Source organism: Rhamphochromis sp. 'chilingali' (genome assembly GCF_963969265.1).
Source record: "Rhamphochromis sp. 'chilingali' genome assembly, chromosome: 8".
Taxonomy (NCBI): domain Eukaryota; kingdom Metazoa; phylum Chordata; class Actinopteri; order Cichliformes; family Cichlidae; genus Rhamphochromis; species Rhamphochromis sp. 'chilingali'.
Window position 1 is genome coordinate 41,183,864 of NC_137935.1, and position 24,290 is coordinate 41,208,153.

At 43.8% G+C, this 24,290-nt stretch overlaps 2 protein-coding genes across 8 annotated transcripts in view; both read right to left on the reverse strand.

Moving 5' to 3' along the window:
• LOC308400751 (ubiquitin-associated and SH3 domain-containing protein B-like) overlaps window positions 1-21,588 on the reverse strand; it is a 48,017-nt gene extending 26,429 nt beyond the window's left edge. The window contains exon 1 of one of the 2 annotated variants that reach the window (XM_080888679.1): window positions 21,306-21,588. In XM_080888679.1, the coding sequence (XP_080744805.1) occupies window positions 21,306-21,433 (128 nt within the window). In that variant the 5' untranslated portion in view covers window positions 21,434-21,588. The remainder of the gene's footprint in view (window positions 1-21,305) is intronic. The other variant, XM_080888678.1, reaches the window with a different exon arrangement.
• A 100-nt stretch (window positions 21,589-21,688) lies between these two features.
• gkup (glucuronokinase with putative uridyl pyrophosphorylase) overlaps window positions 21,689-24,290 on the reverse strand; it is a 21,746-nt gene continuing 19,144 nt past the window's right edge. For 2 of the 6 annotated variants that reach the window (XM_080888681.1, XM_080888683.1), the window contains 2 exons: window positions 22,823-22,981; window positions 21,689-22,324 (listed from right to left, as the gene is read on the reverse strand). In XM_080888681.1, coding sequence (XP_080744807.1) covers window positions 22,829-22,981 — 153 coding nt within the window. In that variant the 3' untranslated portion in view covers window positions 21,689-22,324; window positions 22,823-22,828. The remainder of the gene's footprint in view (window positions 22,325-22,822; window positions 22,982-24,290) is intronic. The other 4 variants (XM_080888680.1, XM_080888685.1, XM_080888684.1 and 1 more) reach the window with 3 other exon arrangements.

Below are 24,290 nucleotides of genomic sequence, written 5' to 3' on the forward strand. Positions count from 1 at the left end.
AATCTGAGCGTGGAGCTCTCTGTTCATCAGCGGTCACATCATTAATAAACAGCCAGACGTGATCAGCATTGCCTCCGCCATCTGACAGGTAATTGGCTATGCTTCAGATCACAAGTCTAATGTGGCCTTTGTGTTGTTGAGTGGAGCCGGTGATGGTAACCCCCATGTTTCCATTCATGAAGGTGTCTCCTGGTTGTAGACTTGCTCTTTAAGAGTGTTTGTGACTTGGATAGACGGTGTTAAGCTATAAGTAATAATAATTTAAGAAATAACTCTTTAATCACACACGTTAGTCATCTTCCACGTTCCTTTGAGTCTTTTGCCGTTGTTGAGCTTGGCCGGTGTTTTCGGGCCCCTCCAAATGTTTTTGCCGCCTCTCTGAGAGCTCGTTTTGTCACTCTGATAAAGTCTCCATCGCTCGTACTGACTCGTAAGCTTTCAGTGAAAAGGTGTAAATATAAATTCAACAGTTTCAGATATTATGTCTGCTTCATTCGTCATATAATAACAATAATGGGGGAAGGGGACAAACTACAGAGATCACCAAAGAAATCTGTAACTGAATGATACTCCAGTATGTTCTTGTTGGGTGGACGTCCATCATAGCAAACCTTAGATTCAATGGTTAGCCAAAACATTTGAAAATTTCACTAGGAAGTCACAGAACTATTAAGAATGCTTGCTATAAGAGAAATATGGGCCCCGTGTATTTCTGGAGCCCTGGCTGTGACCACTTCCTGCATCCCGATGACACACTGACTGCTCCACAGCTGTCCCACCACCACACAGTCCCGAGAAAAGCTCAAAACCCCCTCCACCTGTGAGCATGCAGCAGAGCGAACAACAGATCGTTGGGGGGAAATGTCCCCATGTGATCATTTTCCCAAACAGTGTTGAAAAAGATAAACATGGCCTGCATGCACACAGAGCAGATTATTTTCAGGCTAAAAACACTTCTTCAGCTCTACAAATGTTTGATATTGTAAATAACACATCGAGGCTCAGTCTGGCAGCTTAAAGGCATTTGTTAGGAGGAAAAACCCTCGCTCATTCGCACCCACAGAGATGTGAAAGCAAGTTTTCCAACTGCAAAGAGATCCTCTGTTAACAGCTCACAGAGACAGGAAGAGAAACAGACAGGCAGAGAGCAACACGCCCACGCAGCGCCGACCTGCAGCTCGTGCAGCACGTAAGGCTTCGCTGAACACAGCATGCCCCAAACAGGTGAATGTAATTAATAGCAAGTTAAACAGAAAGACTGATGACATCACAACGATAATAATTCGTGCGACGCAAAAAGCTTGAGACTAAAAGCCAAAGGAAGTGGGTTCTGGTTTGTCAGGCTGATGGAAAAAAGACCCTTTTGTAATAAATATGTGGTCAATAGTGTGATTGTTTGCAACAGTACAAACACACACACACACACCTGCAGATTCCTGTTAACTAGCTGGTTTACGTGCACTCGCTTCAGATTCTTGTTTTTTGCCTGATTCGTCTTCAACTCTGAGCTTGTTGCATGAGTTTAGCTGAGACGCCGAGCTAAACTTAAGATAAGATAAGATAACCTTTATTAGTCCCACACGTGGGAAATTTGTTTTGTCACAGCAGGAAGTGGACAGTGCAAAAGTTATGAGGCAAAAATTAGAATACAATAAGAATAAATACAGTACACAACTGTACAGAATAGAATAAAATAAAATACTATATACAGTAGAATAAAATAAAATAAATATACAATAAGATAAAAATAGAATACAAATACAAATACTATATACAACTGAGTAAAAATACAACGATGACAGAAAGGATTATTGCACTTAGTATTATTGCATATGTATGGATGTGTGTGCTTGATCAGTTAAAGTCTTTATTATGGAGTCTGACAGCAGTGGGGAGGAAAGACCTGCGAAATCTCTCCGTCCCACACCGTGGGTGCCGCAGTCTCCCACTGAAGGAGCTGCTCAGTGCTGTCACAGTCTGCTGCATGGGGTGGGAGATGTTGTCCATCAGGGATGACAGCTTAGCCGCCGTTCTCCTGTCACTCACCACCTCCACTGGGTCCAGAGGGCATCCTAGAACAGAGCTGGCCCTTCGGATCACCCTGTTAACCTAATAATCTCTGTGAAATGGAGTGTGTGTTATAGTGTGTGTCACTGAAACACCATCTATGCCACTTCTAAAGAAAAGGAACATTAGCACAGCTTCAGTCGTGGTTAACTCTGAAAAATAAATAAAATACAATCGGCTGTAGAAAAGGCAGCCTCTAATTTATCAAGCAAGAAAAATGTCTCCAGCTTTCTTCTGTTTCATATTCAATGAATTTTATAGAACAAGTTGTAAGTTAAACTTCTTTATAAATACAAATAAAAAGCTTTAAGATTTCCATTTTTTTATGTGCAGCTTCTTGCTTTGCAAACACCCAGAGTAATATCACATATGAAAGCGCACGTTTATATATCAGAGTGACTAAAAGTGACTATTTATGTGGGCAAATATAACTGCAGCGTTTCCCTGAAATTAATATCAGGTTAGCTTTGTTGTTTGCTAAATCAAAACTGTCTCCCTTTAATTTTCACAAACAGATAATAATAAAAATAATGATGATAATAAGAAATAAAAGTTACTTTCTGTCGAGAAAAGAATAAGAACACTGGCTTTTGAAATCAAATGTATGAATCTGGTTCTAATGTAAAGAATTAAAATAGAAATGTCAGTGAGGTATTTTCAGCTTTGAAGTTTCTCTTGTTCTGTTTGAACTGCACTTTTACTGATGCGCCTAAAAAGGCCACTATGTTTGACATGTTTGACATTTTACTAGCATAAATAATTCACCCACTAATGTACGAGACATTTGTTCCATCGATTATTCAGGCAGACAGACAACCTGCAGCTCTACTGCCATCACGGAGCACCATGAGTCAGTGTTCAGTGGGAGGAATACCCCCGACTGCACAGACTCGCCGTAATGCTCTGTGTCAACTACGGCCTTAAAAACAAAACAGCTTAGAAAACGTGTGTGTGTGAAATATGTGAGGTTATGCTGGAGACCAAAATGTGAATAAAACCATCAGACCAAGCTAGCTCCTGTTATCATAGGACACTTAAATGTGTAGCTAACAGTCGATGTGTGTGAATGATTAGTATGGATTTAAACGCGTTTCCATGGATCAGTGTAATCCCAAGTCTCTGGACGATGGAAAGATTGTCATGTAAATAATAAAAATGCTGCTTTGTGACTGAACCACTTTCAACAATATTGAGCAGCAGGATGTTCCTGACTCTACACACGTCTGCTGGTATTAATATTTCCATACCACGCTGGAAAAAATGTACTGGTGCATATTAATTTGCTATTCATTTTCCCACTTCTGTGCTGACATGCGCTTGTTTTGCTAAAGGGGGTTTTGTGAATACAGCTTTGGTTAAATGATCCCCACCGTGTTTAATGTGTTTCTGTGAAGGCGTTCATCTGCTTCACAGCGTCTTCACGCCTGATGTAGCGCATCTTTTCTGACAGCACCGATAAAGACAGCAGAGGCAGCAGTGCAGCATGTGCACGAGGCGCGCTGCCGCGCATGGCACAAATGTCACCAGGCTGCACGCCGCTGCAGGTTGAAATTCTGCTCTGAGCCTCGGCAAAGCTTCAGGCAGCCACAGGCACCGTCTTTGTACAGCAGCTGTTAGACGGCACACTCGCTCGCACACTTTAACGTCTACCACTGTACATTTGAGAGTATTGCTGCTTTTATCCTGGACAAACCCAGCAGGTCAGCTGTTGTGGGGGCAGGCAGGAGGACGGCTGTGGGCAAGCAGGAGTCACTGACCTTCAGCCTAACCCGGTGTTTTGGAGGAAAAAAAGAAAAGCAAATAAGAGCTTTAAGAAAAAAGGTAAAAAAAAAGATTTGAATGAACACCAGCTGGGCTGATTCTGTTGGTGTCATATAAAACTACAAGTATCCTGATAGCAGAGGGTTAACCCAGTGATAGCTTGGACCTCACACGGTAACTAAATGATCTATTTTTCTGTCTTAGAATGAGAAACTATGAATCACATTTTAGTAATTATAAAACCAAAGACAAAGATGTGTGAGAACAAACCCGTGCAGCAAGGCGGCGTGGCGTTTTAGCTTCACGCTAAACCAGGGCTGATTTTTTAAATCATCTGTGCTGTTCGTCTGCTTTCACTCTTCCCCCATAAAGGTGTCATTTAACAACAACTCCTGTACGCTTTGACACCTGAGTCTGCATCAAAAAAGATGCAGTTTGAACACCATTAAAACGGTTTCTCTGCACAGGCAGAGAGCACCTGTCCCCACAGTGTGGATGCCCCACAGAGACCCTCCTTGTGTTGTCTGACAACTGCTGAGCCTTAATTTGTTTCGCCTGCTTCCACTGACTAATGCAGCTCTGATGCATGTTCCCCTACATGCCAGCGAACGCTATGACAGAGCCGTTCCTCTGCCTTCGTGTTCACAGTGACGCTTTATTGATTCTCTTTCGTTTTTAGCTGGAAACTTCCAGCCACATGAACAGGCTTCACTGCAATAATTAAACTCTGTGTTGGTCTCACGCAATTTATCATCCATCCACAACATACATCCACCACAAGTGAGCCCACCCATGTGAAAGGAAACACACATGCATACAGACACACACACACCACCCACTCGCAGCGAGCCTCATTCAGCTGAGCCGTCCTGTTACTGTGGGAAATCCCATGGCTCTGTGTCCTCTGGCTGCATGCATCCTCACACTTCCTGTTTACAAATCTGACAATACACACATTTTCAGAGACCCACATGCAAGCGACCACACACAATTACTGCAGATGCATGACCGTGGCAGCGAGGGGTACATACACATGAGGGGAAACAGATACACGAGGCCGGTCGCCGCAGTGACCGCAAAGGTAAAACCACACGACTGGGTTCCCTTTGCCTATTGTGTTTCTCACACACACACACACACACACACACACACACACACACACACACACACACACACACACACACACACACACACACACACACACACACACACACAGTAACGCCTTTTGACCTTAAAGCTTGCAGCTGCAGCGGTAAGCACTTTGATCTGTCAGATTAAAGCCCCCAGCTCGAGGACCATTTATGTGGCCCTACACTAAACTGATACTAGCATCTTTGAATTTCACCTTAAAGGGTGAAGGATTTAAAGCACCACCTTCGAATAAGGCACAGTTTTACAGGGTGGAGGTTTCAGTCATTAAAACGGTAAGCAGACCGTGTCCAGGGTCTCTCACCCAGAGCCCCCTCCTCCCCACGCTGAGGCTAAGACCTTGTCTTTGGCCTCACCGTACACTGGAAGGATTCATGCTTATTAATTCACATAATCTCCAGCAGTCCTGGGCTGCAGATATTGCTTTGGCCGTTCTTCTCCTCCAGCTTGGTGCGATTAGCGCTTTACATTCGTGAGCTCATTGGTAGCAGCCTTTTCAGTAACATCAGACGAATGGCCCTATCGAAAGCTGATTTTATAATCTGACGAAACAACACATTTTATAGTTTGGTTTGTTTCGTAGAACTAGTGCTGCGCGTCAACATGCAGTTGTAACATGTTCCAGGTGACCTGTGTGCAGCTGTTCATGTCACAAAGCTCTGGTCCTGCTTTTGTTCTACAAACACAAAAAGGCTAAAATGTAAAAGTTGTGAGACTCTCTCCACGACAGCCCGCACCGCGTCCGTCAGCTCGGTTTATGTTGTTTTCTTTCTCCATCTAATGTTTCCCTTCCACATCTCATACAGCTGGAAAAGGTCATTTGAGCATGTTTATATATGTTAACTTTTCACTAAACTGCGTCCCTGCTTCAAAAACCAGCAGAGTGCGTGTTTAGCACGTCTGTGCAGTGGTGACTTGCTGGTTTTTCCAGGGTAGCGCTGAGCTAAGTGTGCGTTTGTTCTCACAGACTGTGTTGCTATAATGAGCCAGCATTGTGCTGCGTGTAGCGGACGGGGATACAAACTTCCGTCCTCACAACAATAGAACTGAGAATTGTTTTTCTGTGTTACTGTACATTGTTCCAGGGAGTCTCCAGCCACACAAAAGCTCACAAAGTGTTTACTCGAGCACAGTGCAAACCATCAGAAACCATGTGCAGCTTTAAATATGTACTTCTTTATTTTTGCCACAGCTCTGTTTGATTGGCAGCTTTACAACTACATGAAAACACACTCGCACACTACAAACAAATCTTTATGAACAAATGAAACTACGAGTGCATTCAGATTCGTCTGTGCAGGACAGAAATGTTTATCACGTTACATGACGAGACACACACAGGCCATCTAAGCCACACAAGAACATGCAGGAAAATTGTTGCACATGCTTGTATCGTAGCTAGCTAACTACAGGGTTAGCCAGCTACGATACACACTAGGGGTGGGGGAAAAATCGATACTGTGTAGTATCATGATATTTTGTATCGATGCAGGGACAGCAGAAATCGATATTTTGTTACAAAAAAAGGTTTTTGTGCTCTGACTTCAGAGCATGTTGATCCTTTTTCTGAGCAACAATCCTGACACTGTCAAATGTGTTTAACTTGTTTTTGGCAGCAATAAACATGACAGTTTACTTATTTTAATTTAAGACATGTTTTATTTTAATTACGTTTAAAACTTTTTTATTTAATGTAAAATTATATTTTATTTTAATTTACTTTCAAATTCTTCAGTTGCTGAAGGGGCTGCATAGTTTTCATATTGCATAGTTCAGAATAGCTATAATTGTACCAGATGGTTGCATTCAGTTAAGTTGGACTAGACTGTAATACAAACCGTTCAGTTTGTCAACAATAAAACTGAAATGAGAGAAAGACTGAGTGTGAGACTTTGATATTAGATCAAATGAATATTGATAAAGTTTACCTTTATGTACAGAATCTGAATATCGCAAAATATTTAAAAAATTGCAATAATATCGTATCACACACACACACACACACACACACACACACACACACACACACACACACACACACACACACAGGTTAGGGCTACAGTTTGTAACAGCTAACAGAAGATAAAACAGGATGAAATCATTTCTGGTTTTTGACATCATGATTAATTTGAATAACTACTTTATGTGTTTATCAGTAAAAGTGGAGATATTCTCAACAACAACCCTGTGAGTGAAACTAAACCAGTAGCAGAGGTGGGTAGTAACGAGTTACATTTACTCCGTTACATTTACTTGAGGAAGTTTTTGCAAAAAATGTACTTTTAAAGTACCTTTTCTGCACGATACTCGTTACTTTTACTTGAGTACATCTGTGAAGAAGACACGGTACTTTTACTCCGCTACATTTGCAAAATTTGACTTGTTACTTTAAAAAAGAATAAATTTAACACATTAGATAACATGCCACCAGTGGAGTTTTCTGTAACGTTTTTACCAATCAGATGTGGCCATGCAGTCACATGACCAGTTTGAAACTGTGGCGGACAGAGCGGTCCAAGCGTTTCAAAGTAGCGACACACGGAAAGAAGAAAACATGGCAGAGCCAGTCGTCTGCGCCACAGCTGAAGAGGATGAACAGCCTTGGCCTCACATACAAAGGATGTTCAGTTTAAACAGTCTGCATTAAGCTGGGCAAACACTGCGATTTCTTTCAGTCACGTTATTCAGCTCCTGCTCAAACTGTACAACTAAATCTCAGGGGTTAGAAGTTCATAGGTCACGATGCAGGTCTCACACTATACGGCCTGATGCTCTGATGCGACCTGAGTGCTCACACTGTGCGTCCATAACATGAAGCTTATCATACAAAATCTGTCCCTCGCTCTCCCTCTCTGTCTTTCACTCACACAGACACACACCGTCAACTTTGCTAAATTACTAATGAAAAACATTGACCAGGCAGCTGTGATTGAGCAGCATCCAGCTCTTTTCATGGTTGTTGTAGTCGTGAAAATTTTGTAAATGGTAAATGGACTGATTCTTATACAGCGCTTTTCTACTCTCCCGGAGTACTCAAAGCGCTCTATACAACATGCCTCATTCACCCATTCGCACACACTCATACAAGCACTTCCAAACACAAGTGCAAGCTAAACTACATTCACACACATTCATTCTCCGATGAACGCATCAGAGGGCAACTTAGGGTTAGTATCTTGCCCAAGGATATTTGGCATGCAGACTGGGGAAGCCAAGAATCGAACCACCAACCATCCGATCAGTAGCTGATCTGCTCTACCACCTGAGCGGCAGCCACCCCAGGTGGCTTTGTGAGGCCACATTGAAAAGCCTCGGATACGGAAGCATAGAGCTGCTACCGAGGCAAAAGAAAATTAGAGCTATATCACGTTATAACATGAAAAGTATATTATTATAGTATATTATTGTTCTAACAAAAGTTTATTGTTCTAACAATATACCTTTCACATTTGAACAATATAATATCAGGTTATTACAATATACAGAATTATCACGTTCGTACAATATAAATATTATAGAGGCTACATCGCAGCTCCAGTCGCGCTTCCATCACCGTCTTTCGTCTTTTCCCAGAGTAACAGCCAAACAGGAGGATCTATTGGCGAGCACTGCTTAGCCTTGCACGCGTTCTTATTTTAAACTTAATCTGGAATTCATTGCAAACTGTTTGTGCGGGACATGAATGACAGGATTTTGTTTTTCTACAAAAACATCTCCAGTGTGATTGAATCTTCTTGCCAAACATCTGCAGCTTGGCAGTGTATACAGCACTATAATGACCAGAGCTAATTCTTTTGAAAACCTTACATCTTTCCACAGGTTTCAACTTCATCAGACATCACCTAGACTCAGAGCTGGATGAGGCCAGCACAAACAGCAGCCTAACCGACTAAGATGATGGATCCATGGGGTCAGGAAAGCCAGAAGCAGGGCTGGAGAGGTACCTTTCATGTCCATTCACTGGAGGTGTGGATCTATTGCATGGCGTTCCTCACATCAAGAAGCTGTCGATCAAAATCAATACAGCTCTTCCTGCATCAGGAGCTTGTGAAGGAATCTTAGTCATGCAGGACTCCTGTTCACTGCTGAACAGTTGAGAGCAAACTGCTGCTGAAGCTGAACCATCACCTCACTGAGTGAAGAAATGGCACATTTTTGCTAAATATGCAGAAACAGATGCACACCCATACAACTTATGGTAAACTGAGCTGCCTTGTATGAACATACGTTGAAGATGCCTCGTTCTGCTTTCTCTGAGGCTGCTGTGCCATTTGGAGCAAAGATGAATATAAAGTTTACAGCATATCTTTTCACTGGAAATAGTTTGCACTGTTTATATGTTTATATTATTTACTGCAGGTGTTGGTGAAAAAAGCTTTATGTTGTGAAAAACTGAAATCTGGAAATTAGAATTGCTGTGCCTCATTTTGTAGTAATTGTGCACTCTTGTGTCGCTGTATGGCCTACAGGTGTTGGAACTATATTCAGAGAGGCTGAGCGTCGGCTCTGCTCTACGGTGATGCGAGCTGTGCTGTCTGCAGAGCCAACACCGCTTCCCCCCGCAGTGATAAGGGAGACTCGGCCTGCGTGTTATTAACGGTGAAAACGAACTCTGGGGAAAACGATGAGCATCTTTCTCCAAGAACTTGTTTTCTGTGCTGTTTGTCATCCACACTCATTAATCCTAAGCGGCCCGTGCTGGAGAGAGACAGAGCTGTTGGAGCCGCCCAGAGCGCTTGTTCACTCATTGATTTGACTCCAAATATGCACCCATTCATACACTGATAAATGAGTTCACACACAGATGCTAACGGAAAGAAAAATCGGACTCATATTTCACTGTTCAAAGCCGGGCATTGAGCTAACAGGAAGTCACGTTACGGGTCGTAATCACAGGCTCACTTTGACCTTCTGTGAGCGTATTTACGACACAACAGGATCGCAATGAAAACAAACTCAATTTATGCTCATTCTCAAAGCTTTGATTAAACTTTTCTTGTCCAGTTCGGGGCAGAAGAACAGCCCACCTTTTACTTCTTTTATGTTTAGTCGTATTTAGAGTCGTGTGTAGTTCACGTGCACACCTAAGGAGGGACAAGCACATTTCAAATGGTGCATTAAAACAACACTGTTTACATGTGACAAATAAATAAGAGAAGAACCCAAAAACTGAACTACACCCAGAAGATGAGATATGACCTAACATTAGACCTGCAGCAGCGTGGGGCTGTGCCGCTTCTCTGCACGAGTTCGTTGCGAGGCTGCGGCTTCGTCTCCTCAGCTCTTTGCTCGGGTGCATTTGGCTGCGTTGTGCCGACAAAGCTAAGTGCTGGTAAAAACTAATGACGATTTTCAAAATGAAGACGAGACCCTGCTTTGGTCTGAAATTATCACAAGTACAATTGACGTTTACTGCGCGTAACACCAAAAACTTATTACATCCAGGCCTGTGATTAAATGTCTCATCAAATCTATTTTCTTCTCCAGTCATTTCAATCCAGTCGTCCAGGAGGATTAGTGGAGCTCAGCAGGGGGAGAACAGAGCAGGAAGCTGCTCCAACACTGGCAGCTTCCTGCCGGTTCTCAGCGCCGAGAACGCGCCGGGCAGACGGCAGGCACTGGAGGACGCAGGCTGCTGGAGCCTCTCCAGACGCTGCTTGGCAAAGCTACTGCGGGCGCAGATGGCTCGGTCGTCAGCGAGCACACAACAACACAAACATGTAAAAGCCGCTGACAGCAGATGACACACGAGCGCACGCACGCAGCAGCGCACGGGCCCCGCAGACTGAAATGTGTGCACGAACACTCGCGCGCACACAGCGTCCACATCAAATTGGGCATGAGATTAAATGCTACATCAAATCTACTTTAATTCCTGATCCCTTCAACCCTGTAGTGGCCCGCTTTACGGGACCAAAATAAAAACAGCAACTGTGTTCACAGATCAGTTTTGCGTGCTTGTGTTTGTGCGTGGCGGTCACGAGAGAGGCTCTCTGGCCGAGGCAGAAGCACCACGGCCGACAGCGCTTCCGCCGTACCCTCCCTACCTGCGCTGCAAATGAAAGCACAAAGTAGCAAAAGCACACTCTGGCGTGGGTTATGGATTTTGAGCATACAGTCCAAAGCTGAGAAAGAGATGCGCTGCAGAGCGTGGAGGGGAGGCTCGTGAGCAACGAGGCCAGATACAGCTCCTGAAAGATGCTGCTGTCAGCTATCAAAGCTGTGAAAGAGGTCGCTTATCCTCCCCAAGAAACACAAGTAATTTTTAAAATGCATCACAGGTCAGAACTGAGAGAGAAATAGCACGTCAAACCAGCCAACAAAAGTCCGACTCAGCCTGGATGCTGTGAAGATTTTCTGTGCCTGCCTGAAGGCCCAAACCTCTGCATGCAACAGCTCAGGTTGATCCTTTGGTTGCCATCTAGAGGAAGTACAAAGTTCACCACTGCTGACTGTGCAAACACATGATTATTGGTTGCCTCCAATGGTTTTTCATCCGCTCTCAGTGGTGTGCGACAGAGACGAGTCTGTTATGGGCTTATCCGTGCAGGTCCTGAGCCACGAGAGTCCACTGCCACCTGGCCTCTCGTTCACCCTGACAACACTCATGTGGTCTGCAGGAACAGAGAGCTGTCCTGGGTGACACGCCTCACAGTCAAATAACAAGAACCTCCGGTTTGGTCCCTGACCCCAGCCTAGTGTCTTTTGCCCACTCGTTTGGTTCCCACTCTTATACTCATGGTTCACAGAAAACCCACTGCTTGTTCTTTTTAGTCCAATAAATGTCACCGATTATTGTGACTGATACCTGAGAAGGACGACCACAAGACAGATTTCTGAAATTTATGAAAATGTAAAGTAGTGCATCGCCCATCCTACCACACATCACTGCGGCTCGCAGTGCTGGAGTTTATTTCACTGCTGTTTGTTTTTACGGCTGCACAATGTGCAGGAAATATTGTTTTATAGAACAACTCCTTTTCTTAAATGAAACGAAAATAACGAGCTTCTTGAAGTTAAAACAGCTCGACAGAAGTCGTCCTGCAGCTCTCCGTCTGCTGCAGGTTCTGGTTTAAAACTGACCTCAGCACAGCTGAATGAGCTGGTCAGCAAGAAAAAACACCAGCGTCTCACTTCTTCTTTCAAAGTAAGAGCAAATGGATTATTTAGAAGAAAGCTGATCATGGATATCCTTATTATTTAAAGAGAGAAAGGCACGTATAGTTGTGTGGCCTCTAACATGTTTGGGTAACTCGACATGTGGGAATCACTGCTCTGCCTTATTTAACTGTAAAAGAATAAATGTTGAATGAGTCAAACAGGCAATGAGTCATTGATCCATCTGAGGTTCACACTTGGTTTGGAACATAGTGAGATTCTGCTATTACTAAGCACACCAGAGTATTGCCTTCAGAGGTGTGAAACTAGCACACAGGAGAAAACCTTAGCAGTATTGTTTTTGGTCATCAGTCAGCTGGAGGGAAACCCGAGCTGCATGTACACAAACCCACACTGTAGAGCTCTTTCAGATCATCAGACGGTGCGTTTTCAATTTGGGGTAATCCCACCAGTTTTAGCTCGGCACTGAAAATCTAAAGTGAAGGTCACGGCAGCACTGAAATATGAGATCATCCACGTAGACGGTCATTCGGTTCAACAAGCTCAACAATCATTCTGCTAGCAACTCATTATGTCTCTGTGCTAATGAACACCACAGCTATAATACTGACATGCTTCAGCATGCCGTAAAAACAGTGTGAAGCTGCAGTTGCATCATGAACGTATTCTAACAACATTGAGCTGCGAATACCAGCCGCCGGACCCAGTTTGAATATTGACAAGATAAGTGTTATAGCCACAGGTTACCAGATACAATCATGAACGCAGAAGAAATGCAGATTGCAGCGTCACAAAGACACCACAGTCATATTTACACCTCATGGTTTAAAATCAAACTGAACTGTTATCCGCCTGCTCTGATGGACGGGCTTGTTTTACCAGTGCACACAAAGCACGTGTCAGAGCGGCCTCGCTGTTCGTCTGACTGCAAACGTGTGCACGTACATAATAACACCACATACATTATTTGGTCCGATTCTTTTCTTTGTTTTCCATAAAACAGACAGCCCATCCATCTGCAGTTCATTTTCTGCCCTTACAGCCAAGACGGCGGCCACTGTCTCGATCACGGAGCTCAGCAGGATAAGAAACAAACTCCAGAGTGAGACCACGTGAGTGTGTTGCACAACTTTCTTGCGTACACTTGTTTTCACAAACTTCCTCTTGCTAAAAAGTCTAATGATGAGGAGGGAATAATCAGCTCTGAGCTAACATTTGTGACTCCTTGTGTCCTTTTGCCTGTTTCAAAACCTTTGACCCGATCCACCCAAGAAGTCTGAAGGAGACTGAATCAGTGGGCGGAGCTTGTCACCACTACGGACCATCGTGAAAAGCATCATTGTCAGAGGCTCTTATGCTATGCTGTCATCAGTGATGACCCCGAGAATTTCATTTTGGGACGGACAGAACTGGGACAGAACTGGGACAGGGTTAGGGCATTAACCAATGTCAGAGCAAGCACACTGAACAGCAGCACTGCGGTAATGATACCGTTGCATGTAGTCACTCTTCACACGTTTGTGAAAACATTGATGTGACAGTGGCTGAGGACAGCAAACATTCTTGTTCTGATGAAGCCAAACTTTATTTTATGTTTGCACGATTGATTTATTATTGATTGATAGGATTTATTTCAGTTCTCAGTTTGTCCAGTTTACTTGGTTTGAACTCACTTTACTTACCTGTGTTCCAGGAACCAAGTGCTGCCTCACTTCCTGTCTTTATAGCTTCCTGTTTAGTGCTGATATCACAGGAAGGGAGCAGGTAAAGTGGGGGGCGGGGATAATTTAATAAAGTCAGTTTTATTGGGAGTTATATGTTATATTGTTGCAAACTGTAATGGCTACACCATAGACGTGTGTGTTCACTGCTGGTACAAAGTCACATCATAAGTGTATGATCACGACTGTGTGTTTAGTCTTGCCTGTTGAATAGTCCACAGGAGAACATGGTGCTCGGAGATGCTGGAGGACCAGTTCAGCGCAGCCGAGTGCACGTGACATGCACTTTGGTTTAAGTTCAGTTTATTTGCACCAAGTTAACTTTTTGTCAGTATTTTGGGTCTCCTGATGTTCTTCAGCCACTTTCATTTTGGGTGTTTCAGGAAATGACATTGCGAGCCAGGACACATGCAGGAAACCTGCGGCGCTCCTAGCGCCAGCCCTCAGCAGTGCTAACTGTTACACTGCTGTAGGGTCTCGCCTGTGTCCGAGGCCACATTAACACAGAGCTTCTGCTTTTACCGCTCGAAGCAGTGCATTCTTACTGTGGAGCTGGCCATTTGTTTGGAGCTCATTTGAAATGCAAAGCACCCCCCTCCCTTCCTCCCTTCCTCCCCCCGGCAGCTGCACTACCTCGAATTTCATAAATCCACAGTGAGATATCCGAGCGGAGACAATGGCCCCATAATCTGATAGTGCTGTCTGCTTCCCTGCTTCCGGACAGAGCTTCAAATGAAGCTTGATATGATGACTGAGCAGGAGTGCTACTTGTGCACAGTGATGCACCTCTCCTATTTCAGGAAGGAGGCTAATGTCATTTATGTGACCTTGTTAGACGCTCCTCCGCGTAATGATGACATGTCAGGTAGATATCTTTTGGATTTTGTGTTTTTATCTTTAAGTACTCCAGAAAAGATGGAGACAAAGGGAACCTTCATATTCATGTGCACTTCAAAGAGAATGACTCAATAATTCATGAGCGTTACCGACTTCACAGCACTTTGTGGTTCTCTGCAGCGGCTGTGTGCAGCGGGCTAGGACTGGACAATGTGCAGGCGTTTTTTCTTTCCTTCTTTTAAAAGAGCAAATGTGCGACGCTTGAACTGAGATACACAGAAAACACATTTCCTCTGCTGACAGCTGGTGTGAAGCAACAGAAACACATCAGCAGCGTCGAGCAAAGACACGGGTTTGGAGCCTAGGACGCACACATTTGTGCGCTGCAGTCCTCAGAAAGACAACGCAATTTTATGACCAGTAGAGCAAATGTAAAAAACCACATTATCTTCACAGGAAGTGAGTAGGCGTCCATCTGACAGAACATAAGAACTCAAGTTCTTCTTTGTAGGCTGATGGCAGATGCACGCCAAGCCACAGTTATATAGGTTACATCCCCTACGTGCACGAGAAAAACCAGAGTCAGTCTTAATGTACTACACAAAAACCTGACACACGTGTCCACTGTCTTATTCTTCTCCAACAAAACATGTTAATTCCTATGAGGAAAAATGCTAAAGAGTAAGTCACAGTGTGTGGGTTAAATATTATGGACATGTCAGTGCAGCTTTAAAAGCCTCACGTTCTCTCACCTCTTATCAAACATCTTTCATTAATTAATTAATGATTTCACTATGCTGATTCCATCATCTTAATAACAGAGCACAGAAATTTCCACTACTAAAGTTCTCTGCTGTTCATGTTATTGGACCTAGGGTTCATAAAAAATACATTTTTACATTCATTTTCATCAGCGAACAACAGAGGCATGAATGCAACAAAGACACACACTTACAGCAAAGTCAATCTGAACTACTGATGAACCGAGGGTAAAAAAACGACACGTTAACTTTCAGTCGTCTCAACGAAAAGAAACGTTAGATTCCAGTTTTAGTTACGTGTGAGATTTAATGTCTTACACGACAGCGACACAGGCGAGTGTGTGTGGCTCGCTTAGGTCACAACATGATGACTAAACTCTATTTAGATTTTTTCTATATAAAAAAATATATTTTCACTCCCCCGAAGACGTGTTTGCCTCCAAAAAAAGAAAATCACTTATTTACTCAAGGATGAAACGCACAAAGTCTGCACAGACTTTACTTTGTATGAATGCACACTAGCAGAGGTTAAAGCCACAGTCTTATTCTGAGCCTTTTAAAGCCCTGCTGCTTATAACTGAGGCTTGAAGCGCACTGGGCATGAAAGCTAACACATACTGGACTACATTATCACCATCTACCAGCACGTGCCTCTGAATGAATGAAAACAGACTTTTCATGTGAAATAACCAAGTCACCAAACTGTAACTTTGGTGGCTTCAGATACACAATCAGAGGATGTTGTTGTTCTTGTAGCTTAACTTCTGATGGCTCGTGTTGACAGCATCTGTTTCTCACTGCGCAGACAGTTTGTCCGTGCAGCTGATAGTGAGCCAGCTCGTTCTTTAGTTCTGTCACCATCCTGAGCCAACACGCTCACATTTCAGACTTTTGTAGTGAAACCAAGCCTGACTTGTTTCATGTATAACTGAACATTGCACTAAGAGGTAGCTAACACGCACGAGGCTGTCATTTAAAGAGTTGAAGAGAGGCACCTCGTGACTTCCTGGAAGCCCGTTTCTCTCTGCAGATGAGAAAACCGTACGCGATCGATTCGGTGATTTTACTTGGAGTCGACGTACGGGAGACGACGACGAAGTGTCAGTTGATGCTAATGGCAGGATAGATTTCTTTTTGTTATTATTAGTACAGGGATATGTTTAACATGATGTTATAGGTTATGACGAGTTGTTTTTCTTTACGTTTCTGTCATTTATGATCGATGACAGATTTACATTTACTGTCACAGCCTCCTTAAAATTAGACACAAGCCAGCAGCGAGGGACCTCGCTGACATTAATGATAGTGCTGTGCTTTTAAATATCACGAGAAAGTGAACTAATAAAAAAACAAATGCGATAACTGCATTTTTTAATTTAGCTGGCATGGAAATATCAAAGTACCTTTTGAATGAAGTGATGAAATTATGTTGGAATAATGAGTTGACTGTGTCGGGATATTGTGATTACATTTTATAATAATGACAGACTTATTAAATCAAAATAACTTCACATTCACACAAAGTAGTCGTGATGACTTTCGTGCTGATTTCTGTCAGCTGCTAAAGCAAATGTTTAGGAGGACACTGAGATCGATGTCCAGTACTACAATACAAACTGTAACCTCCTCTCTACTGCGCAGGAGGGCTGCCACAAACGATTATTTTGATAGTCGACTAATCAGATCCATTGGACGTAAAACGTACAGCTTATTGCACCAGCAGCATCTGCTCTTATATAACTATCATTAGCTTACAGCTTTAAGTGTTTAAGGTCTGTGCTAACTAAAAATAAAGACAAGATGATAGTTTATTACATTTTAATGACATTTGCAGATTGTTTCGGTGAAGTTTAATAAACTCCTTGCTTTCTAAAATATAACAGGACACCGGAGTAAATTCTCGAGCATCTCACACTTCTGATAATCAGCTGTCTGCTTGAGTTTATTCAGCTGTGTAAAAACTTTAATCTCAGCCAAACAGATTTACTCAGGAACAAATAAAATACTGAAAAAAGCCAAACAACAACATTTTTAAGTTCTCTAAGTGACTCATATATCATGTTTAACCTGAGTAGGAAAGACAGCGGTGGGTTTGAAAACGATTTGCCGGTGTTGTGCCAAATAGTGATTGGTCGTATTTAAACTGCTATAAATAACTTGTCGGGCTATAATATGTGAAACATATGTCAAATGGATCCTTCATGGATAACATAAAGTCATCTTGGGCCACAAACAACATTTGTGTAACAAGGTAGAAGTCGCAATCAGTTTTTGGCAGTGACTTTTATATTACTTTTATTTATGCAATTCTCATCAACATTAAAAGTCTTTTGTAAGAGTAAGTTGGCCAAACGAACAGCAGAAATGGCAAACTAATTACAATAGTTCTGTAAACATATTTTAAGTGGGGATAAAGGACCGAATTTGTTATAATGTAAGTACAGTAACACAGAGTTATAAAGATACTTGAAAAACTGATCTTTTAATTCAATTTATAACCCCTTTGTAAACCCTGTTCACCGAAGTCTATTTACCAACACATGTAAAGATTTTACTCATAAAAAATACACAGACACATTGGAAATCACTTTTTGGCACAACACCGGGAGTCCGGTGTTCTCACGGCTCTAGCTAGCCTCGCCCCCGGCTAGCTATCGAGCTAGTGGGTAACAGACGTCTCCGAAAACGTCGGAGCGCTTTTGAAAATATGCGGTGTCCTGATAAACTGAGCAGATATTTGAGGTTTACACAGCTACATTCTCCCTGAAAATATGTTAAACGTTTATTTTGTGACCCAGAAAGAATAATAAGAGTAATATTAAAACTAACTAGCTGCCACCATTGTTGGAAACTGAGCTGGGCCGCGCTATGAATTATGGGACGCTATTTCTTCTTCTTCGGGGTTTAATGGCAGCTGGCATCCTTGTACATGCAGTGCTGCCATCTTCTGTTTCAGTCCGTTATTACACTCTTAAATCCTGCTACTTATTCCTGCGTCTTTTGTGATCTTACAAAGCTTCAAACGACACGTCGACTATTAAATCAGTCGTGATGATTTTGATAATCGACACAATCGTGACTAGTCGACTAATCGTGGCAGCCCTACTGCGCAGCCACAGCAGATGGATTGAATCTCAACAAAACCGAGATGAGGGATCAGCAGGCGACCATATAAAGGCGAAGGAGTCACAGGCTGATATCACTGGGCTGTGATAGTGGGTTCTACACCAGCGCTGGCTTGCCTGCAGGGCCTGTCATTGTTTTCTGTGTCCATTCATCAAACCACAGCACACTTCCTCTGACACACACATGATGTGTGACATGTGCCTGGACGAAACCCTCTCAGAGCTGGAGCACTGTGAGATTTGCTTCGTAATGTAGATTAAGATGATTTCTGCTGTTTGGAGCAGCTCGGCTGTCAGAGGTCACCGTTTGGAAAATGTTAAACAGGAAGTAAGGTGTGTTAATGAAAACACACGGCCATGATTCATGGAGTATTCAAAGTGATGATCATGTGACACGGGAAAGAACCAGTCAGCTGACAGTTACTGCTTCATCGTGTACGTGTAAGTCCTGAAAAAGTACGAGCTACGTTATTTAACTGACAAGGAAACAAACAGGAAAGCAAACATTTGCTGCCTTTGTTGGTTTAAAGTATGAAGATTAATTCAGTTTCAGTCACTGTTACACAGTTTCTGCTTTTCCAGACATCACAAACCTCTAACCTCCCCGACACTAAACTGCAAATGTTTGTAGATGTGGAACGAAACAATGACAAGAAACGTCATGGAGAATATTCTTTCTGTTTTCTAACATTTTAAAGATAAAACAATGAACAGATTACAATAGAAATCAGTTGCTGCCCTTGATACGGTGTTATATGTAGGCGTACGGTGCTTTTTCAGACCACGGCCCATTCAGCATTCTTTGTTTCCTCAGAGGGAAGTAAGCACTAACAACAACACATCAGATAAACGGTGATGAAACCACTGGCACGCCATTAGCACCGGCGTCTTCTAATATCAGCATCAATATTAACCTAGAATTTGAAAACGAGTGCATCCATAATTGTGTTGTAGTCAGTACAATGCTCCGATGGTCGCCATCGTTTCCTTATGCCCAGACTACAGCACTGGCTCTCCTCTGAGCCCTCCAGCTCAGCTCCAACCACTTTTAGTCTGATTTTGATAACTGTCTTGGTTTTCTGACCACACAATCATTATTTTGGGCTGCATCAGGCAGCTGTTTCTAAAACGTTGTCAGAAACCAGCTGTACAATAACTGCCCAGCTGTAGGACACCCGCCCTGTAAGCCGGCAGACGTACAAATTCACTAGAAATGGAACAAAGCCTGCGAGCGCTACATGCTTCTGTCTCCTCACGTCACAAACCAAACACAGTGCCCTAATGCGGAGGCCTGCGCCCGCGGTGAACTTCCACCTTTTCCTCTGACGTGTCGTTGCCGCTTTTAGGGCAAATGGAAAACATGGACAAGGCTTCCACGTCTGAAGAACGAACCATTAACTACTTAAACCCACATTTTTCCTCAAGGCTGGCAGGGCCGACTCCTCCAGCAGCGTAAAGCTTTGCTTGTACAAACAGCTTGACTAGACTAGTTAGCAGTTTCAAGTTTCATTGATGCATCACGATCTTCACGTAGTTCAAAAGTGTCTGTTAGTGTGAAACGGGATAATAACCTGACAGGCCGCTACAGTATGCGCGTGCAGCGCACTTTGGTTTCACGGGCAGATCCACCTCGCACTCTTCATATCTGGTTTCAAAAAAGCTGAGACGGCGATGGTAAAAACACTCAGATCGATGCTTCAAAACCGGAACGTCACAAATCAAACAGTGACTACATCCACCTTCAGTTTATCAGGCACATCAGAGCTACTGACAGGAGGCATCGTTTAAGCCCAGGTCTGCTGTATGTGTGACATATATACTGACCGTGTGCCCACACCACTGACACAGAGGCTGTTCAGTCAGTAAAGCTTTAGGACCTCACAGTTTGACAAATCACTCGAGTTTCCTGGTCGGTTTATTTAATTCTTATTTATATTCTATCAGCGGAAATCCACTCAAATATTTGTGTGTTTGCTCAGCTCAAACATGTGGTGTCTTATTGTGTTTCCTTTAATCACGATCTGCTTTTTTAGAGCTCTGGAACTAAAACCTGCTGCTTTTATGTTTGTAAATATGTGAGGTGACAGTAAATCCTCGCAGCCTCTCTCAGGGTCTGAGTGCGGAGGGCTGCTTTCGTGGTGGTGATGTACAGCATACAGTAGGGTTGTGTTTACAGTGAGTGCCTGCAGCCGACTGGACAGATGTGAACCCGTCGATCTGGCCAAGTCAAAGACAGTCCCTCCATTCAGTAAAGGCCCAGGACACAGGGTGATCCATGAGACCCCCTCCGCACGCGCTCACACACACACACTCACACACACACACACACACGACTCCTGACTCCTGACTCCAGTTTTGTGAACAGTTGACATGAAACATGACGTGACCATAGAAAACCTCAGAAATAATTCAACTTCTAATGTCGTCACTTTGTGTCACTACATCCCAGCACAGCTGAGAGCCAAGATTTAAACACCACCCAGTCATCCTTCCTGCTAACCTCTGTTCATTATGATTCACTCACCCACGCTCAGTGGACATTATATTTATGTAAAATGTCATACACGCACGGGAAACGGGAGAGCAGCTAGCCGCTGTGAGTGAGGCTGTGCGGGGAGCGCGCTGATGCCGTTTGACCCGTCCGTCCGCCCGCTCACCGTCACGGTGCTCACGGCTCTGTGGACCGCCCGCTGTGACTCTCGTGTAATCCTCCAGCGGACACACAAACATGCACCCGCGCGCACGCACATACACGGACTACTTACGCCCTTGGTTTGGGGAAGCCCATGGACAGCAGCACGTCCAGGCTGGAGCTGCATTTCATCGAGCCCGCTCGGTTCTGCCGGAGCCTCCGAGGGAGGATTTTGCTGTAGAGGTCTTCCTTAGCAGCCATGTTCAACCGGCCTCAGCCCACTGCAGTCTGACTCAGTCCAGCACTTCACCTCCGGCTAGTCCACGAGCTTCAGCTGGGTCCGCATGAGTGAAGAGATCACGGCAACTACACGGCAGAGAGCGCAGCGCTGCGCGGCCAGGCAGAGCCCGCTACTCCGCCCACTGGAGGAAGCAGCACAGCGCAGCTCACGCACCGACACCGGCGGCTTTACTATAGCGTGAAACAGACACGAGCCGCTGTGAAAGCTGCCTTTATTGTGTGTAAAAATACACTTGGATTATACACAATTACGTGATCGTATGTAGGACAGCAGTGCGTCATGTGTCCACTGCTGCCCATTAAAGCAGAACAGCAGCGGGGCCGTTTGTGCTGGGCGGCACCGACAGGCTCCAGACACCGTTTCCTATAAAATGATTGTTTTGCACTGAAAACAACTCGGACACATTTTAATACCAGACACTAACTGTTGGTTCTTTCATCAGTATCACTTTATTTCCCCTCATTATCATGAACACTTGGCGGTATTACAGTCGGACCTGCTGGAGCTCTGGTCACAGACTGTGAGGAACAAACATGGATATGTTAGGGCTTTGGAAATTATTTTTATTGCACTTCTGGCACATTTTGAATTCTATGAAACACAAAATTATTAAAATGCATAAATGCCATCTAAGCTTTGTTCTCCACTGTAGTGATTTTAGTCTTTGAAACGACACCGGAGCTCTTTCAGACACGTGCACTGTGCCACGGCCGTGAATTGGCCCCAACTGAGCCGACGTGTGGAGACGTGTGAGGTTAGTGTTGGCCACCGACAGCGCTGGCAGATGGGTTATATGGTGAGATGACACAGAACACACAGCCTGCCTCCTGGAAAGCTCGCCTCATCTCCACCTAGCGGGCCAAACACAGACTGCATCAGAGGGAGAGAGAGGGCTCCACATACACAACTTCAACAGGCCCCAGCGACACGAGTGACCTAAGATGCTCCTCAGTAGGGATGGGTATTGATAAGATTTTCACGATTCCGATTCCATTTTCGATTCTGTTTAACGATTCGATTCTCTTATCGATTCTCTTATTGATTCTTTTAAAAAAAGGAGAACACTGAGGTCGATTAGCTTAGAACTTTGTTTTATATCTTCTCTTTGAACAAGATAGAAATTTAGGAGTAACATGGCCTTACAAACCCAACAGTGAGATCTTAAGAGATCCAGCCTGCGGCTCTTCAATGGGGTGTCACAGGGTCCCCAGGAAAAAAAATTGTAAATGTAAAATAATAAAATAAATATTCTTCTGTAGCAATAACAAAGTATAACATAAATTATTCTGTAGCAATTACACAAGAATATCCAGTAATGTCCCTGCCTACAATTAAACACATTCACTTACTGAAAATCATCTGCTGTGGCAAATGGGTGCAAGGCTTTCACCACAAACTGAGTCTCTGCTCGGTGACGTTCGTCTATCCTGGCCTGAAAGGAGACGCTGCCGGCAGACTGCAGCGACAACTGCCAGCATCTGAGCCAGACTCTGTCTCATCATGGCCACCTAAGTGCACAGTAATGGCAGGTTTGTAATAAGGCAGATCATATATGCACTGTTAGTTGATTATTTACCTGCCGCATTAACGGGAGAGGACGTGCAAACGTTACCGCTGCTGCTGGGTTGAGATTCACGAGTCCGGAGCGAATTAAAAACACGACATTCATTTAAGGTCATCGCGTGTTTTGTGAGCAAATGCTTTTGCATATTCGTAGTGTTTCCTCCCTTAAACATCTACTTTGCAAGTATTGCAAGTTGCCCTGTCGTCATCCGTTCTCGTAAAGTATGACCAAACTTTTGAGCGTTTGAGCCGCTTACGCGCCGTGTTTCCTGCCGCAACGTGATGACGTCATTCGGGGCGACTGGAATCGATAAGGGAATCGTTTGCAAAAATGGCAAACGATTCCAAGGAACTGAAACAGTGGGAACCGGTTCTCAACAAGAACGGGTTTTCGATACCCATCCCTACTCCTCAGTCTCCCACCAGAGGAGGAGGCTGGGGGCCGGGCGAGAAACATACAGTCACTGTACAAATGACGTGTTACATTTGGGATTTTCCAAAAACCCATAACTAGTTGGGTGTACACACACTGCCATGCAGGGTAACAATCCCCCCAAACCCTGCTGTTCATTAACAACTGATCGAATAAGCTATCACAGAAACCAGACAGTATAATTTGTTGTCATTTTATAATTAGTCCTGTTGCTGTCTGTTTGTATAGGTCTTTCTTGCTGCTGTTACGTCCAAATTTCCCCTTGTGGGACACTTAAAGGATTATTTTATTGTATTCTAGACTGGTCACTGGTCACCATGTGGAATGAAAGGATGGAAATGAAAATCACCCGTCTGCAGACTGAATAAAGAAACTCTGAAAATCACAGTGAAAAAACGATGCTGAGACCAGTTTGTTTTACTGAAATGCAGCAACTCCGAATGACGCGCAGCAGTTTGTGTGACCTCCGTGTGCTTGTCTGCACGCTTGACCCTGGAGGAGCTCCTCCCACATCTGGGATCTCTGGGTTGTCGTCTTAGGGAAAATACTGGTTTGCTGCCAGTGTCTCAGCCTTCCAGTAGATGCACTGATAAATCTTATGGTGTTTTTCAGAAACACTGACTTCCGACCTTGAGGTCAAGGTCACTGGCAGAAGCCGATATGATCAGAGAGCACAAACATGCTGCGGCTGTGTTACTCAGTGACAGACTCACACTCATGTCTGCAGTTTATTTTGTTAAACACAACGACAGCAGCACTGCTGCCACGTGTGCACAGAGAGCACCAGTGCGTGTGTTTGTTCAATGAAAGGCTTCAGTTAC